This window comes from Trachinotus anak, unplaced genomic scaffold, assembly GCF_046630095.1.
Source record: "Trachinotus anak isolate AG129_WGS33_773 ecotype Australia unplaced genomic scaffold, CSIRO_AGI_Tana_v1 ptg000003l, whole genome shotgun sequence".
Classification (NCBI taxonomy): domain Eukaryota; kingdom Metazoa; phylum Chordata; class Actinopteri; order Carangiformes; family Carangidae; genus Trachinotus; species Trachinotus anak.
The window spans coordinates 3,095,329-3,112,456 of record NW_027273854.1 but is presented as its reverse complement, the minus strand read 5'-3'; the positions used below and the strand labels follow the sequence as shown (position 1 = coordinate 3,112,456).

The 17,128-nt window shown below is 43.0% G+C and overlaps 1 protein-coding gene across 3 annotated transcripts; it reads right to left on the bottom strand.

Moving 5' to 3' along the window:
• Positions 1-82: 82 nt before the first annotated feature.
• On the bottom strand, positions 83-7,861 carry amdhd2 (amidohydrolase domain containing 2). 3 transcript variants are annotated; one of them, XM_071466293.1, is made up of 13 exons: positions 7,406-7,696; positions 7,076-7,206; positions 6,626-6,759; positions 6,382-6,518; positions 5,568-5,707; positions 5,066-5,120; positions 4,732-4,944; positions 4,366-4,454; positions 3,594-3,738; positions 1,841-1,948; positions 1,617-1,685; positions 1,110-1,211; positions 83-1,013 (listed from the first exon to the last, which is right to left on the bottom strand). In XM_071466293.1, the coding sequence occupies exons 3-13, from the start codon at positions 6,706-6,708 to the stop codon at positions 934-936; spliced, it is 1,221 nt and encodes a 406-aa protein (XP_071322394.1). In that variant the 5' UTR covers positions 6,709-6,759; positions 7,076-7,206; positions 7,406-7,696; the 3' UTR covers positions 83-933. The 3 variants fall into 3 exon arrangements, with proteins under 3 accessions (XP_071322394.1, XP_071322379.1, XP_071322387.1); XM_071466278.1 differs by lacking the exons at positions 7,076-7,206; positions 7,406-7,696 and adding an exon at positions 7,704-7,861; XM_071466286.1 differs by lacking the exon at positions 7,076-7,206.
• Positions 7,862-17,128: the final 9,267 nt, after the last annotated feature.

Genomic DNA, 17,128 nt, shown 5'->3' with positions numbered 1-17,128 from the left:
AGTGTATTGATGCTCCTCCTCCCCGGTCGGCAGCCATTCAGGGTCCAGACATCTAGACAATCTAGACAGTGTGCTAAATTGGTAACACTGCAGGAAGTCAATTCAAATTTTATTTATGTAGCTGAATGTACAATAGCCTGTATAAAGGACAATGTACCCAGATCAAGGTTTTGCATAGATATATGATACAGCACATCGTTAAAGATTAAACCAGTCGTCTCCAAACTTCTTGGTTGGTGACCTCATGCAAGAAAACTATCTTTTTGGGGTCATTTCAGTTTGATTTCCCCTTAAACAAAAGAATATTGACATGATAGTTTAAAACATGGGTATCCTCCCTGTGTGTTGCCTGTAGTGAGCACTGAGCTCTAAAGACTCCTCTACTACATGAACAGAAACAACCTAATACAACAAGAGAGACCGTCTTTTTTCTCAGGAGGAACCATCACATCACAGTAACAGTGACAGGTGATTTTTTCCATTTTAATATCAAAATGTTTCCCTTTAAATGATTAAAATAAGGAAAGGATTTGGATACAAGTGAATAAAACAGTCTCTTACAGCAAATGCATAATCGTTCAAAAACCTTTTCTATGTCATGTCATCTCCTCTGGTACACCATCAGATGCAGACCTGGACTGTTGATACTGGATTTAAAGATCCTGAAGATCTAAGTAGTGATGTTAGTCCAGCAGTCTGCAGCCTCCCGAGGCTTCAAAGCTCGTAACACTTATTGTTGCAGTAGTAGTAGTTTCAGCAGACCTCACCGCTGCACAGTCACAGTGTGTTTCAAACTAAACTTCAGTCTTTTAACTGGAGAGCGAGGACGAGGAGTAAAAACTCTGATGAATTAAAACATTCAGCAGATCTGTGGTTCTGTGGGAAACAGCGTCCCCTGAAGGCACCGAGGGTTCCAGCTGTCGGCTTCTTCTTCTATGGTGCTTTTCTCCAAACCTCCTCTCCAGATATATAAGTAGCTCTGATGTTGAGGTCGTCATCGAGCAAAACAAGGTCTGCAAAAGAGGTGTGTGTGTGTGTGTGTGTGTGTGTGTTAGTTACAGAAATGACTTGTGTCTTTTTTGTTCTGTGCTGATGCAGCAGATCCTGACCTGCGTCTGAGCCGTAGTCCAGGTTCCCCTTCTGGTGGCTGATACCCAGAAGCTGAGCCGGATGGAGAGAGGCAGCTTCCAGAGCTTCTTCTACACTGCAGCCTGTTACACACACACACACACACACACACACACACATATATATATATATATTTAACAAAGAACTGGCTGTTTGAGAGTAAAGGAGGCACCACCCAGTGTTAGTGTGTGTTCCTGAGTGTTCATCAACCCTGGGGCTGAAGAGTGAAGCCAGCAGTTCCTCTAATGGTCACCCACATTCACCCATTCACTCACACATTCACACATTCACACGTCACACTCATACACTGATGAACAGCCATCAGGGGCAGTTTGGGGATCGAACCACCGATTCCTGATTAGTGGATGACCTGCTCTACCTCCGGAGCCACAGCCTGTCTACCAACACTGGCGGCCATCTTCATACAGGCTGCTGACTCTGACTCCCGCTCTACAATTTGATCCTGAAACCGAGTGACACACACTCACCTGAAGCCTGTTTGAAGTGGCGCACACACATGTCCATCGTGGCTATGCTGCCGCTCAGGGTCTTAGTGCCTGAGAGTCAGAGAGTGAAAACAGAGACATCACTGAAAACTCAAAGTGCTGAGGAATCAGATCTGGATCATGAGGCCAGAGCTCCACACACACAAAATGATTTTACTGCTGCAGATCATTTGCTGATCCACTGTCAAACTGAGAGAAAGCGAGACCTGCCACGTAGGCGTGGAGACCCTGGATCTCGATGACCTGCTGGCCCAGAGTGTGACGGCCGGGGGGGAGACCCATCGCCGCGATCGCATCTGTCACCAGAACCAGACCTGAAACACACGACGACACGTCACAGCTCTGAGTCTGAACGGAAACAACCAGTCAGACAGAAGAACTGCTCGACCGAACATTTAGAAAATGGGATTTTACTGATAATTCACCAGAATAAACCTTTTCTCTTCTTCATAAGAACAATTGTTTTAGTAATTTTCCAAGCTGAAATGTCAGAGTTTTACACTTTTCTTTGTCATATATGACAATAAACTGAAACAGATTTATTTGGCCCTTTTACACTATTTTCTGACATTTTGTAGACAAAAAAATTTAGAAAATAATTGATTATTAATATTATTAGATGTTTTTCATATCTTTTTATAATTTTTTTTTCTTATTCTGAACAGATTTTTAGTAAAGTTTTAATCAAACTATTATTATTCTTATAGCTTTTAAAGTCTACTTACTTATATATCTCCTAATTCTTATCTGATTATCTTTTTGTCAGTCGTCGGTGAAGCTCTCTGACCTGCAGTGACCTGTATGAATCGGATACAGTATCTGTTCACGGTGAGGTGACGGCTACAGAGATTATTATAAATCGCTCTCTGATGTGAATACGATGAGGAGAGGAGCTGCAGGGTTTCAGGAAGGAGACGTGGTGATGAACAGACTGTTCTGTTTTCTTTCCTGACAAAACTCAGAAGCCTGAACAAAGAAAACAGCAGCTGTTGGTTCACTGGTGATGATGACTGGGAGCACTGGTCTCTAGACAGAGCTGAACACCAACTGCTCGCACAGCACAACAAACCTTTTCACATAATGATGTGTCCACGGTGGATAATTAATCCACACTCAGCTACAGAGGAAGTGAATATTTTGGGAAAAAATTTGACTACTGACTGTTACAAACTGGAAATACTGGAGCTAAAGCTGCTTCTGTCTGGACATCAGGGGAGTTATAAACATTATCATCCAGAATTACAATCATGTTCCTGACTTTTTAAAACCAGAATCAGCTCCTCTGTTTGTTTCCTCCAACAACCTGCCAAGTATCAGGAAACATGGTCACAGTCTCTCCTTCCTGAGTTTCATCATTATGATGTCACAGTGAAGTTGACCTTTGACTTTTGTCGTTATAGAGATTTGAGTTAAAATGTTAAATTATCATAAATAATGTTTGAATTTGTGAGTCATGGCCAAAAACATGTTTTGTGACATCACAGCAACCTTGACCTTTGACCTTTGACCACCCCAATCTAATCAGTTCATCATTGAGTCATAGTGAACGTTTGTGCCACATATGAAGAAGTTCCCTCGAGGTGAGATATGTTGTTCACGAGACGAACATGAAGCCTGAAGCTCTGCCTGTCGCCGGCATGAAAACATATTATTTCTGTTAATTATCATGAAAAACAAACTTGATTATCTTCTAATGAAAGCAGCATCACTTAATAAGAAATTGACGTCATGATATTACATATGGAATAAAACAGGATTCTGGTGATGACCAGACCTGATGCACAGTTTTGTACAATTGCACAAAAATCACATTATGCACATTCATACATCGTGTTTCCTGCTTCATTTAAATCTTCAAACAAAAACCCAAGAATTATCTCACGAGACTGAAACACGCTGCGTCTCCAGCTGCAGGTTGGACATTAAAATGTGATTACTGGCGTCTCTGCAGCCTCAGACCTGAAGGGTGAGCTCTGTGGGCGATCCGGAGAGCAGCAGGGTTGGTGTGGATCCCGTCGGCTATCATGCCGTAGTAGACCGTCCTGCCTGCAGGGATCTGATCACTGGTCAGCAGACCCACGATCCCAGGGTCCCGGTGGTGGAACTGGATCACAGCACAGCAGAGACAAACGTCTGATTATCCCATTTATGTCACTACAACTTATCCATGGAGGACTGAAACTGCCAAAATCTAAAAAGAAATAAATGACTCAATAAATTAATTAATATGCCATTAAACGCTTTCCCATTTAAATTTCCTATCTATTTATTATCCATTTAATATTTCCTCTTTGCATTTTCCCCAACAAGGGAAAAGTTGACCTCATGAAACACTTTGAATGACAGCCCCTTTCATTTGCATAATGAAGCAGAAATGCATAAAGAAATGTAAAAAGCAAATAAAGAAATAAAAAGGTTTGTGGAAAATAAATGGGTCCTAGAATTTCCTTTCATGACAGTTTAGACTTTTTATTCTAAGAGATGTTGTTTAGAGCTGAACCTCAGTCTGAGGGGTCGCTGGATGATTAAATAGATAAGAAAAGAAAAAGATGTTTTGTGTTGCAGATTTTGCTCTAATTTCTGAAGCCTCATATGCATCAATCTTCTGGTAAAGCCAGAAACTGTGGAGCAGTTACACACACTGCTGCATTTAAAGGGGTCGAGACAAAAAGAGCTGGGACCACAACAGTTATTAGATCCAGACTCTGAGAGAGGACTGGGGGGGACTCACAGGCAGCATGGCGTTGAAGAGGTGAGTGATGAAGGAGGCTCCGTGCTTTACAGCCTCCTCAGCTTGAGACAGGTTGGCGACTGAGTGACCTACATCAGGAAACAGTGACAAGCAGAAGGAGCTCACGTTATTTAACACACGAACAGACGGAACAGACTGTGGCTGCGTCATGTTTTAAATCTGAAGAATTCAATTACTGAGACGGTTTTTGCTCTTCAGGCTCTGAACTAAAATGACGGTTCAACATTAAAGCAGCTTTAACATCGACACACAAACAACTGTGAGGGAGACGGAGACCTTCAAACACACAGACACTGAAACCAAAACAAGATCGAAACCAGGACAAACACAGATAATGACGCTCACCTAACGACACCGTGATGCCCCTCTGGCAGAGCTCCCTCACCACTGACTGGCTGCTGGCCAGCTCCGGAGCCAGTGTTACCATGGCAACATTGTCCAGGCCGCCATAGGTCTCCATCAGGTCCTCGAACCCTTCGCGCTGAAAGGTGCGGAGAAACTGCGCCGGGTGGGCCCCTTTCTTCTCCTCGCTGATGAACGGGCCCTCCAGATGAAAACCTGCAGAGACAACGACGGGGGAGGGGCAGGTGATTGAACAGCACCTGAATTCCCGCCCCTCCCTCACAGGTTCCCATGTGGACAGAGGTCTTCATGAGGAAGATTTAGATGACAGTCTTACCCAGAACTCCGGCTCCATGTTGTCCTCCATTGTGAACTTTGACCTGAGGCAAAACCTGAAACACATTTTGATCACAGTGTCGTCAGGAGACAGAAACCAGCAGCAGGTTTTACATGAAGCAGCTTCACTGCACAAATATCAATATCATATATTATTAAAGCTGGAGGCTTAAGTTATAATATATATATAATATACAATCGTTAAAATAGCTCAATATGAAGATACTTGTTCGTCAGCTGGATCATGAATTTTATACTAAAGTCCACTGTCTGAATTTGGAGATCGTCTCATTCTGCATAAAAACTTCATCAGTAAAACTCTCTTATAAAAGAGTTTAAAAATTAGTTTTTCTATTTTTAGATTTAGATTTTTCCTGTGTAAAAGGGTTAGGGTTAGCTCCTCATCAGTGCTCCACTGCCTCTCTCTGATGTTGGCGGTGGCGTCAGAGGGAAGCTCAGCACAGCTGATTTGATGGAAGTGAATAATAAAGAGTTGGTGTAACCTTGTGGTAGACGGCAGGAGGAGACGTGACCAGGGTGGGACAGAAGGACGTCACGCCGTGCTCCAGGATCTTTTTAGCCACAATGGAAACTCCGTCGCCGATGTCGTCAGACGCCTGAGAGAAGTCGACGCCGTATCCTCCTGGAGGGAGAGGACGGACCGGTGAGGACATGTGACATCACTGTCCAACAGAGACCAGGTCACATCGCGTCTACTCAGGAATCTGGCTCAGGATCAGGATTTAAAGTCCATGTGCATTATTATGTTCAACAGACTTGTTTCTGAGCGGCGGACATATTCAATATTTGTTAATTTAGGAATGTTTTTGGCTGTTTTTTTCTTTTTTGACATTTCATAGATTAAATAACTGATCAATTAATCAAGAATGATATTGGTAGAATAATCAAAAGATCAGCTCCTGAAAAACTGTGATCTGAGCTACAGAAAAATTACTTACCAACATAATGAGTTGTACATGAGTGTGTGTGTGCGTGTGTACTTGTACTTGCTACATCGTAAGGACCAAAAAAAGTATTTTACTAACAGAGTGAGGACATTTTGGGAAAGTGAGGACATTTTGGCCGGTCCTCACTTTTTGAGACACCTTCTAATCACATGTTGAGGGTTAAGACTTGGTTTTAGAGTCATGGTTAGAATTAGGTTTAGGTGAAGGTTAGGGTCAGGGTCAGGGTTAGGCACTCAGTTGTGATGGTTAAGGTTAGGGTAAGGGGCTAGGTAATGCATTATGTCAATGAGTGTCCTCACAAAGATGGAAGTACAAGTATGCGTGTGTGCGTGTGTGTGTGTGGATGTACCGTTGAGCTGGACGTCTATAAAGCCTGGGGCGATGATGCTGCCTTCACAGTCCACACGCTTGTCGGCGTAACCCTGCTCATCGAAGAATAACTTCTCTGGATCTAAAATCCTGCCTTCACGCACCCACAGGTCCTCTCTGCAGACACACACACACACACACACACACACACACAGCACTGTGAGCTGTGTCCGTACACTGTAACCTGTGGTGTGTGTCGGCTGTGAGGCCTGTGTGTGTCGCACCTCTGCAGCTCCTGCTCTCTCAGTATCCTGCAGTTGATGAACTGAGTGATGGGAGCGTCGGACACAGATTTGTTGGACGGCATGTTTCACACGAGTGGAGACAAATCCACTCTCGTCCACGCTGCTCCAGACGACTGGAAGACACAGCAGAACAAGTTACTGGGATGAGATAAAAGGCCCTGCCAGTGACAGGCAGACAGATTTACTGGGATGTTTGGTCCATATCACAATTGCACATGAGGATAAAACTTTAACCAATGTTAGATAAAGAGGGAATGACTCTTGAAAAACTGTCCAATAAAAGTCCAGAAACTTTATTCCAGTTTTTCACAGGAAGTCATGGAACTGTTTTCTTATAGTTTGACTTGTTTTTCTCAGGAAACTAAAATTGAACATTTGATTTGCTGTGAAGCTGTAGTGTTAACTGATGCTGTACTGTTCTTTCTTTACCACTATCACTGGAAACGAAGGGTCCCACCACAGATCCACCAGGATCAAACGGTATCTGATGTCTTATCACAGTGGGTGCAGCAGTTGACTTTGACCCCTGATCTTCTTTATGCACTCATAGGGTTTTTGAACTGAAATATGTAAAACGAGTATCAATCTACTCAGTCCCCACCTGAGACATTTTGCACACGTAGACTGTTACTACTACTAACACTATTGCTGTCTTTAGGGAACTGTTACTTTGTTCTCTGCATTAAAACGTATAATTCCAAACTCCATTTAGAAAACTGCAAATTTAAACCGTCCTTCGCTATGACCTAATTTACGTACCTTCACAGAGGTAGAGGGAAGAACTCTGAGAGCTACTAGACTCCAGTCGTAAACACGGCACACATTAGATGCTCTGTACTTCACTCAGTCCTTTGCGATTTTAACTTGTTTAACCGTCACCACGACGCTCCCCTCCGCCAAAATACAGACCAGAGCTACACTAAACTGCTGTATTTTTAAACCGAGTCCGTCAACCGGACATTCCGTATTTGTTCCAAATGCCCTTTAATTATTATCATTACCATTAGCAAACTAGTGTTTTACGGTGATAATGTACGATCGTAGTGTTGGTACTTGCCCCTGGTAGAATTCAGCTGAGTCTGTCGAAAATAAACAGAGGAAGCGGATGGAGTCATGTGACGGGTCAGCTGATCCGGAAGCGTCGTCCAGAGCAGAGCAGCGTCCAGGTACAGGTACTCAAGTGGGAGTAGTTGTACTTTACTGTAGTATTTCTCTGTATACGTTTACTCCACTACATGTTACACCTGTGACACTATTTTCCACTTTGAGATGAAAAATAATATGATCAGATTATTAAACAATAAAATGTTCAGATTAAACCAGGGGTTTATGTCTGGTGGTATTTGAACATGAAGCCAATAATACTTGTGTACTTTTACTGTGATACTTTAACCACATGAAGCTGATAATACTTCTGTACTTTTACTGTGATATTTTAACCACATGAAGCTGGTAATACTTGTGTACTTTTACTTTGATACTTTAACTACATGAAGCTGATAATACTTGTGTACTTTTACTTTGATACTTTAACTACATGGAGCTGATAATACTTGTGTACTTTTACTGTGATATTTTAACCACATGAATCTGATAATACTTGTGTACTTTTACTGTGATATTTTAGCTACATGAAGCTGATAATACTTGTGTACTTTTACTGTGATACTTTAACTACATGGAGCTGATAATACTTATATACTTTTACTTTAATACTATAACTATATGAAGCGGACAGTACTTGTGTACTTTTACTGTGATACTTTAACTACATGAAGCTGATAATACTTGTGTACTTTTACTGTGATACTTTAACTACATGGAGCTGATAATACTTGTGTACTTTTACTGTGATATTTTAACCACATGAATCTGATAATACTTGTGTACTTTTACTGTGATATTTTAGCTACATGAAGCTGATAATACTTGTGTACTTTTACTGTGATACTTTAACTACATGGAGCTGATAATACTTATATACTTTTACTTTAATACTATAACTATATGAAGCGGACAGTACTTGTGTACTTTTACTGTGATACTTTAACTACATGAAGCTGACAATACTTGTGTACTTTTACTTTAATACTTTAATTACATGAAGCTGACAATACTTGTGTACTTTTACTGTGGTACTTTAACTACATGGAGCTGATAATACTTGTGTACTTTTACTGTGATATTTTAATTACATGAAGCTGATAATACTTGTGTACTTTTACTGTGATACTTTAACTACATGAAGCTGATAATACTTGTGTACTTTTACTTTAATACTATAACTACATGAAGCTGATAATACTTGTGTACTTTTACTGCGATACTTTACGTGATGCTGGTAACACTTGAAGCAACTGAAGCAGTTTTTTGAAAGCAGGATTTTACTCGTATTGAAGTAACTTCCCAACGTGGGCAGTAGATGGAGCAGTAACACAACATTTGACCCACAAACACAAACCGACCTGACACCTGCTGCTCTGAGCTGATGGGATGTTGTGCGCTCTTACTTTGTGCTTTCATAAAGAAACACAATCCGGCAGCACGTTTATAACTAACACTTTAATTCAGATTTAAAGTCTGAAAGACTTTTCAGACATTTTCTTCACTGCAGTTATGAGATGTTAGTTTTGTATAATCAGCACTTGTGTTGTTCTACAGTTAAAGTGACATTAATAAACTCTTAGATCTGCCTACAGCTGCATTATATTGTGTTATAAACCATTCATTAAATATTTATATGAGGATTATAAATGATAACTAGACTTAACTTGAAGTTATGTTTTAACAGAAGATTTTAGTGGAGTACAAGTTTAATAAAGTAGCAAAAAATCCAAACATCCTACTTCAAAACTGTATTTAATTACAGTACTTAGTTACTTTCCGTAAGTGTATTTGTACTTTTATTCCAGGAAAGGATGTGAATACTTCTTCCACTACTGTTTGTGTGAATGTGCCCACCTCCCCCCACCACCACCACTGTCAGGTGCGGGGCCACAGTTGTTCTCACCTGAGCCGAGCTGGACGATGAAGTAAGGCCCCACTGAGCCGGAGCTCACACCAAACTCCGTCTCCACCCCCTCCCCCCTCCCTGCTTCAGGCAGAGCAGCAGCCCCCTCCCCATTCCTGAAAGTCAACAATAAACCACGTTTCCAGTAAGCCAGATACCTCCCCAAGTCCTGCTCATCCCCATGGAGACCACTACGAGAGTCTGCAGGCCTGTGTCCTCGGGCCAAACCAGGCCACCCATGAGGAGAGAGAGAGAGAGAGAGTCTATATTTTATTTTTACCCAAAATGGATCAAAATGTAGATCTCCACTGAGTCACAGTGCAAATGCTCCTCTGTTTTCTCAAAGAAAAGACTTGGCACCAGCTCTGCTGCATATTTGATCGGGGAACGAGGCTCAAACAGAGAAAAAAAACACTCTGTGATCACTGTGTTCTATATTTTACAGCCTCTGCGTCCCCTCTTTTGTGGGCCGTGACGTCAGCATTCCCCTCAGTGCTGCGAGAGTGACACAGTAGCTTTGTCTTGGAGTCACCACATCTCATTCACGGCCGCTTAACTCCTGAGTCCGGGTCTGCGTTGTGGCCTTTCACGAGCTCTGATTCCTTAATCCGCTGGTTTTTAAGGCACTGAATAACTTGGCCGTTTGTATGCTCAGTCCCAGGACCGTGGGGTGCTCCTGCTTTATGTGAATTGTTGACTTGCAAAATACGCCAAGTGACTGATCCGCTGAGGGGGGGGGGGGGGGCTGCCAGCAAGGTCACGGCGAGAGGTCAGTCACACTGCTCACATGTGGACGGTGCAGAGAAACAACATCTGCACCAAAGACGAAAGAGAGTTAAACGTTCGGTTTGAGTTGAGTCCAAACTGGAGCCGAGATTATCGACCAATCACAGCCAGTCACAGCTGTACCTGTCAGCAAGCCGAGATATGTTTCAGATATCTGAGAAAGACTTCCTGGTTCTATCCCCAGATCCTCCAGAGACCAGGAGCTGGAGGCAGAACCCCTAACTGCTACTGAGCAGGGCAGCTCCACCATCAGGGGATGAATGTGTTTTAAAGCACTTTGAACGGCCAGTAGTCCATCAACTTGACCATCCCACAGAGGACTGATGAAGGACTAACATCCAGTCCTACACAACAGATCATTCCATGTTCTACAGGTCACAAAGGTCCACATGTTGACGAATGAGGATTTACTAAAGGGCTCCTTACTGTAAAAACACCTCCTGTTACTGAGCCGGAAACCAGCAGACTGGTTATTGAGGCTTTTATACATTTAAATAAATGTGATATTCATACATTTATTAAATAATAAATGTATTTTATTTAGCTTCCTGTGGACAAATTAAAGAGGGATAACAACAGGTGAACAACTGGTTTAGTCCAGAGGTAGAGTGGGGGGGCGGGGGTGGGGGCAGGGGTGGGGGGGCTGTGACTGAGGACAGACGACAGCAGATTTAACAGATTAGTGCCGGTGAAGCCGCAGCACTGAATGATGTGGAGGATGTCAGGTGCTGCTGGCTTTGTTTGCTAATGGTTTTGACTTTTCCCAGCGGCCCTTCAGATCTGTTTGCAAACGATCCAGACCTCTCAGAGGTCAGAGGTCACAGGATATGAGGGTGTCACTGTGATGGTGAACCTGAGAGGATGACCTTTTTTACACTTTTGATTTTATTGCTAGTTACATTTTTCTCCATCTTTATTCATTTCAATAAGTGTTTTTTTTTTCTTCTTTTGTTTATATTTCTTACATCTATTTTATTTACGATATATGTTAGATGACATTTATTTCACTAATATCAGTTTATTGCCTGGTTTCTTCTACTTATTCTTTACTCTGCTGTACTGCATCTGCCTACACTTTCTTTATCATGTGTGTTGCATCAGTTGTTAAGATCGTGCTCTACATTTAAAAAAGATAAAATAAGATATAAATACTTAGAATTTAAAAAAATGTAAAAACATTACAAAATTCACAACAATAAGGATTTAAAGAAATATGACCTCTAATACCTGTTGTATCATATTTTATAGTTTCATTTTTGAGATTTTATAGTTTAGGAATTCAGATTGTTACTTCTACATGATGATTATAGATTAAACCAGTCAGGAGGATATTAAATTGTTTAAACTAACACACAGTTTACAGTGATACACATATGAATGTATGATGATCTTTATAATATAGATTATGAACTCGGCTTTCCTGCATTGTGAGTATTTTCTTCTTATTAATAACTCATTAATATAATAATATGATATAATACATTTGCGACTGAAGTCAGTGGGGATTGAATCCTGTATCTACATGTGTTCCATGGATCCAGATCCATCTGTGGTCCATCAGGTCTCCAGGTCTCTGGACCTCCTCCGTCACAGGAGCTGCATTGTTCTAGAAAACTCTGGATCAGTCTCCTGGGTGGGGAGTTTACGAGAAGTAAAGGGGGTGGTGGTTGAGGGGGGGTAGAGGAGGTTGTTGTCTTCTCCTCTTTCTCCTTTCCCTTTCTTCGCCCCACACATCCTCCGCCCTACCTCCCACCCTGACCCCTCACCCTCCACCCTGCACCGCTGCTCTGCGTCTCAGCAGCTCCGGCCTGTTTGCATTCCTCTCAGTTAATAAGTGTTTGTCTGATCCCTGGTGGGGGGGGTGTAAAGATCACCCCCACACAAACACAGCAGCAGCCCGCCCCGCCCCGCCCCGACTCACCCAGCTGTAAAGACGACAGGAGCGATGCTGTGAGGGCCACAGAGCGAGGGGAGGGGGGTTAGAGGTCGTAAATATCAGAGACGTGCTGCTCAGCCATTAACTCTTAGAACAACCTGCAGGCTGCAACACATTCGTCGTACATGCACAACAATAAACAGAAACCATCGACACACATATCAACACAGCTGGACAGACACTGTTTCCTTGTAAGATGCAGGGTCATGGATGGACATGTTGGCCACAGCTTCACCTCCCTCCTGTGGAGTCAATCATTCCTCCGCTGCAGAGGTTATTAGATCACATATTAAACCCAAACCTGGAGCTGCAGCTTGTTTTTAAGCCTCATTTTGAGAAGATCAGGAAAAGATAGAAGAAAAAAAACCACAATAGTCTCCAGCTGCTGGTGGCTCAGGCTGCGGGACCAGTTTTCACTTATCCCGTGAAATCCACCTTCTTCATGGACTGGCCCCAGATTCTTTACAAACATTCATGATAGTGAAATATAGTAACTCTCTCATCTAACACCATCATCACGTCAACATTTTCATTTGGTTTATGACCAGATACCTGCAGAACTAAAGATATCCCATCATCCTCAGCAAATACTAATCACACTAATAACATGGTGGACATTGCACCTGCTGAGCATCAGCATGTCATCAACACACCACAAAGAAAATAACTTGCTCAAGTGCAGATGCAGAAGCAACTGTTCACTGTATAGAAGGCACTTTAAAGTTCCTCTGGACATGTAACTGCGTTAAAATCCTCTTTTGTTTTCATCTCCTTTTATTTCCTCATTGGATCAGGCCTTGGCCCCGCCCACCACCTGCTGGCTCCAGGTGTCCAGGTGAGAGAGCAGAGGATGAAGATGTTAGAGGAGGAAACATCAGAGAGACTCAGCCTCATGTTGGAGCCTCAGTCAGACCCAGACTCAGATGAGGAGTCTGTTGAGACCAGAATCAGAGACTAGCAGACGGATCAGAACCGTTAGCGTAGTTAGCATCTTTTATTTGTTTATGTTGTTTGTTATCTTGTAACTGGCAGTGGCTGACACAGTGTTAGCGGTTGTGCTAATGCTAACTCTGGCTCTCTGTACTGACAAGGTTTCAGGTGTATTTAGCCCCGCCCTCTCATCCCCACAAGTTGACAGGGTTGGTTCCTCAGGTTATATGACGTATGAATCCCTGACTGCCTGAATCTGTTTTTATGAGACTGTCATTGGTTCACTGCAGTTCAAGGTGGACACAGTCAGTCATGGAGTTGACTGATTATTTCACTCATCATGTCTTTATTATATAAAAACTTCATCTGGATTTTAATAAGGTGAAACACTTGACTTTCATCAGAGGCTCTTTAACCTTGTTTTACCCTGAACTGTGTTTGTAAAATGATCGGTTTTCCTGGGAAAGCTCCACTGACTGCATCTCTACACACACAAGGGGAAACTGAAGTCAGTCCTCAGTGTGGAGGTAAAACATGAAGCCGTGTGAAACCATTAATCAGCCGGCCGCCGTTACCAGGCCCCGCTGCAGCAGACTGATAGCAAAGGGAGAAAGAGCGAGATGCTCGAGCTCTGCCAGAAACATCCCGACTGTGAGCTGTTTGGGAAACAGCCTGGAAGCTCGCTCTCTCGCTCTATCCCACGTCCACTCTCATCAAGTCATTTTGTGGATGCACCCAATGCAGAAACAACAGGACTCTCTTTGCTGGGGGTGTGAGTCTGCACCAGTGAATGGAGCGACTTCAGACTGGTGGAGGGCTGCTGGGAGAAATCTCTGGCTGTGCCGAGCAGCGAGGGGGTCTGAGGCTTGGACCAGGCCTGACTGGGTGTGTGTGGAGCTTTTGTCGTTGTTGTCACCACGGCAGCTCACCTATTGAGGGTAGAGTCTAAGATATGTAAAGCAGCAGCGTTTCAAAGCTTTCCCTCCACTGTGAAACAAACAAAGAAATAAAGAAATCAAATTAAAGTCTGGAAAGGAGTGAGTAAAGAGCGGTAAAAAGAGAAGAAGAAGAGAGAAAGTATCCTCTGTGTTAAATGCTTATGCGCTGGGCCAAGCCATGTGTTGGAATCTGATGAGTGTTGAGAAATGGAAAAAGAAAGGAATCATTAAAAAGACGGAGCGAGGTGGAGGGAGACTACTATGCCCTTGTTTGCCCAAAGTGGTATTTTCTTTTCTCATTGAGCCGGTCCAAGTCCTGCAGGCGGCTTGGTGAGTCTCCCACCCAGCATTGAGAGGCAGGCCCGGGCATGCCCAGCCAAGGTCAAACTGTGGCCGCCAAGAACACGCACACGGCTCAGCCTGCCCCCAGCTGCCACGGCTCTGTTTATGTTTGTTTTGTTTTTTTTCTGTCCGTTTCCCTCCCTCCGCCTCCACAGGGATCGCCTCAGCAGCTCGCGCTCTCTGGAGGGTTCGGCAGCACATGCAGGGATCAGTTTACTCAGGCTCTTCCTCCAGGACGAGCTGCTGCTGCTCTCCATCCCTCAGTATCAGTCTCAGGATCGCACTGGATGTAGGTCATCGGTACATGTTACCAAAGCTTTAAAGTCAACTGTGTCTGATGATGCAGAATTTAAAGGTCCCATATTTTAACTTCTCCTGTGTTTCATCTGAAGTGTTGATCTCCATCAGAAGATATATTTGTGGTTTTAAGAACCAAAAACCATCTCAGTGTAGTTTTACATCTCCTCTCTCAGGCTTCTCTCTGGAGCTCTAGTAACAACAGGTTAGTCAGCCAATCAGAAGAGAGGATCTGAGCCTCTCTTCTTATTGGCTGACTGTTTTCTGAGTAATCAAATAAAAATATAACAGATTTCAGGTAAACACTCAGAGAAACCAAATCCTGTTGGATGGTGGGTCCAGGTGGGCGGGGCTTGGGGCATCGCTGAGGGCAGTGACTGCTTTGTTGTGACATCACAAAGTTCCAGAAGTCCTGACGGCTGGTTTTAAGGCTCAGTTTCTGAATACAGGCTGTGTGCATTTCTCTGTGGACTGAGGCTTTGATACTTTCACAGCATTAATATAGAACCTGGACCTGCTTTATAATCTATGTTATGTCACAATACCATTAAATCTTTTCATTCATTGCATGAGAGATGAACAAGCAGCTGTTGGTGAAGGAGACAAAGCACAGAGCTGGTGTGAAATGTCGTAGACAGGAGTGTAAGCTGAGAATATGTTTGGTTACTGACTCTAGTATTTAGAGACCATTGTTCTGTCACTGCAGTGAGTCACTCACCTTTATGTTACCTGGACAGCACAACACTGCTGAACCATCAGAGACAACAGGGAGGAAAAACATCCAGGCCAAAGTCATTTCACATAAACTGGAGTTTCAGGAAACATTTCCTAAAGACAGATGCTCCTCATGTTAAAATGTTAAAAAATTAAATCATAAAAATGAAAACAACATTTTGTATTACTCATTATCTAGCAGCAGGAAGTATCGTCACAGGTGCTTTTCTGACTCCACAGGTGTATTTTCTCTGCACTGAAAGATAAAATGTCAATATCCTTCTGAATCACTTACATATTCACGACTTCACTTCACATTTTTATTAACAGTGTCTCCTTAACAATAACCAAGTGTTTTATTTTATCCACTATCAGCATCACAGATGGAGGCGGAGTCAGTCTGTGAATCTGTAACACACACTTTGTCAGCTCAGTGTTTTTCCTCCCAGCTCACTGTGGAGGTGAACTGGTCACTGCAGAAATGGCTTTGTCATGTTGGTCCTCTGCTGCCTCATTCTTTCCTCTGAAACACCTACCAAAGACCCCCCCACCCTCCCCACCCTCCACCCCCCACCCCTCCCCATCCCTGTGTAATGAATAAAGAGGCCCTCCCACTGTTTCCCTGGGTATTGTTTCCTTGTTGTTACACAGAGTGTGTATTGCTCACTAAGCCTGTGATGGATGTCGGATTACCCCTCGGCCTGTGTCTTCCCGACAAAGAAGGCATCAGCCTGCCACTGCAACACAGGACACACACACACAGGCAAACATGCAAACACACACTCGTGCACTCCCCAAACATACACCCACCATCGTCCTAAAGATCCTGCATACAATGATCTACAAATCATTGTCCTCACGCCGCGACCACACCAGCATCCATGCGCGACTGACAGAACCTTTACTTTTTATGGTGAACAGATGTTTTCAGTGCATTTTGATAGAAACGGGCACAAAGGGACATAGAGAGACATAATTATTCATTAAATGCCAGTGACTTTAGGAAGGAGAGAAATACTAACAAGTTAATGTTTACATCAGCTGATTGATAGGATCTTTTGAGCGTTTTGAAACTGTTGAACAAACCACCTGTAAAGTGTCGTCCTTGTTTCAGAGGTCATCTCAGAGTATAGTTAAAGTAAACAGAGAAGCAGCCCGTAAAACCTGAGAGCTACTCTGATGTGTTTTATGGTGTTGATTTTTCATGTACCGCCGTGACATTCAGATAAGACACATTTTCACTTCCAAAGCAACACAAACACACAGGAGGGTAACAGAGACAAACTAAGTGTGTGAGTTGTTATGTTACTATTTGCTTAATATGACCTGGGATAAAATGGCTTTCTGTTCCCCAGCACTGCTGTACAGCTCTGAGGGAACTTATCAAACGGGTCAGGGCTGCTGTGTTTATGTGCTGTAGCTACTCTAAGAACACAATAGGGGTGTTAATGTGTGTGAACAGAATGTTGAACTGGGGAACATAGAACATAGGGAACATAGGACCTTGGAAACATAGACCCATGGGTTAG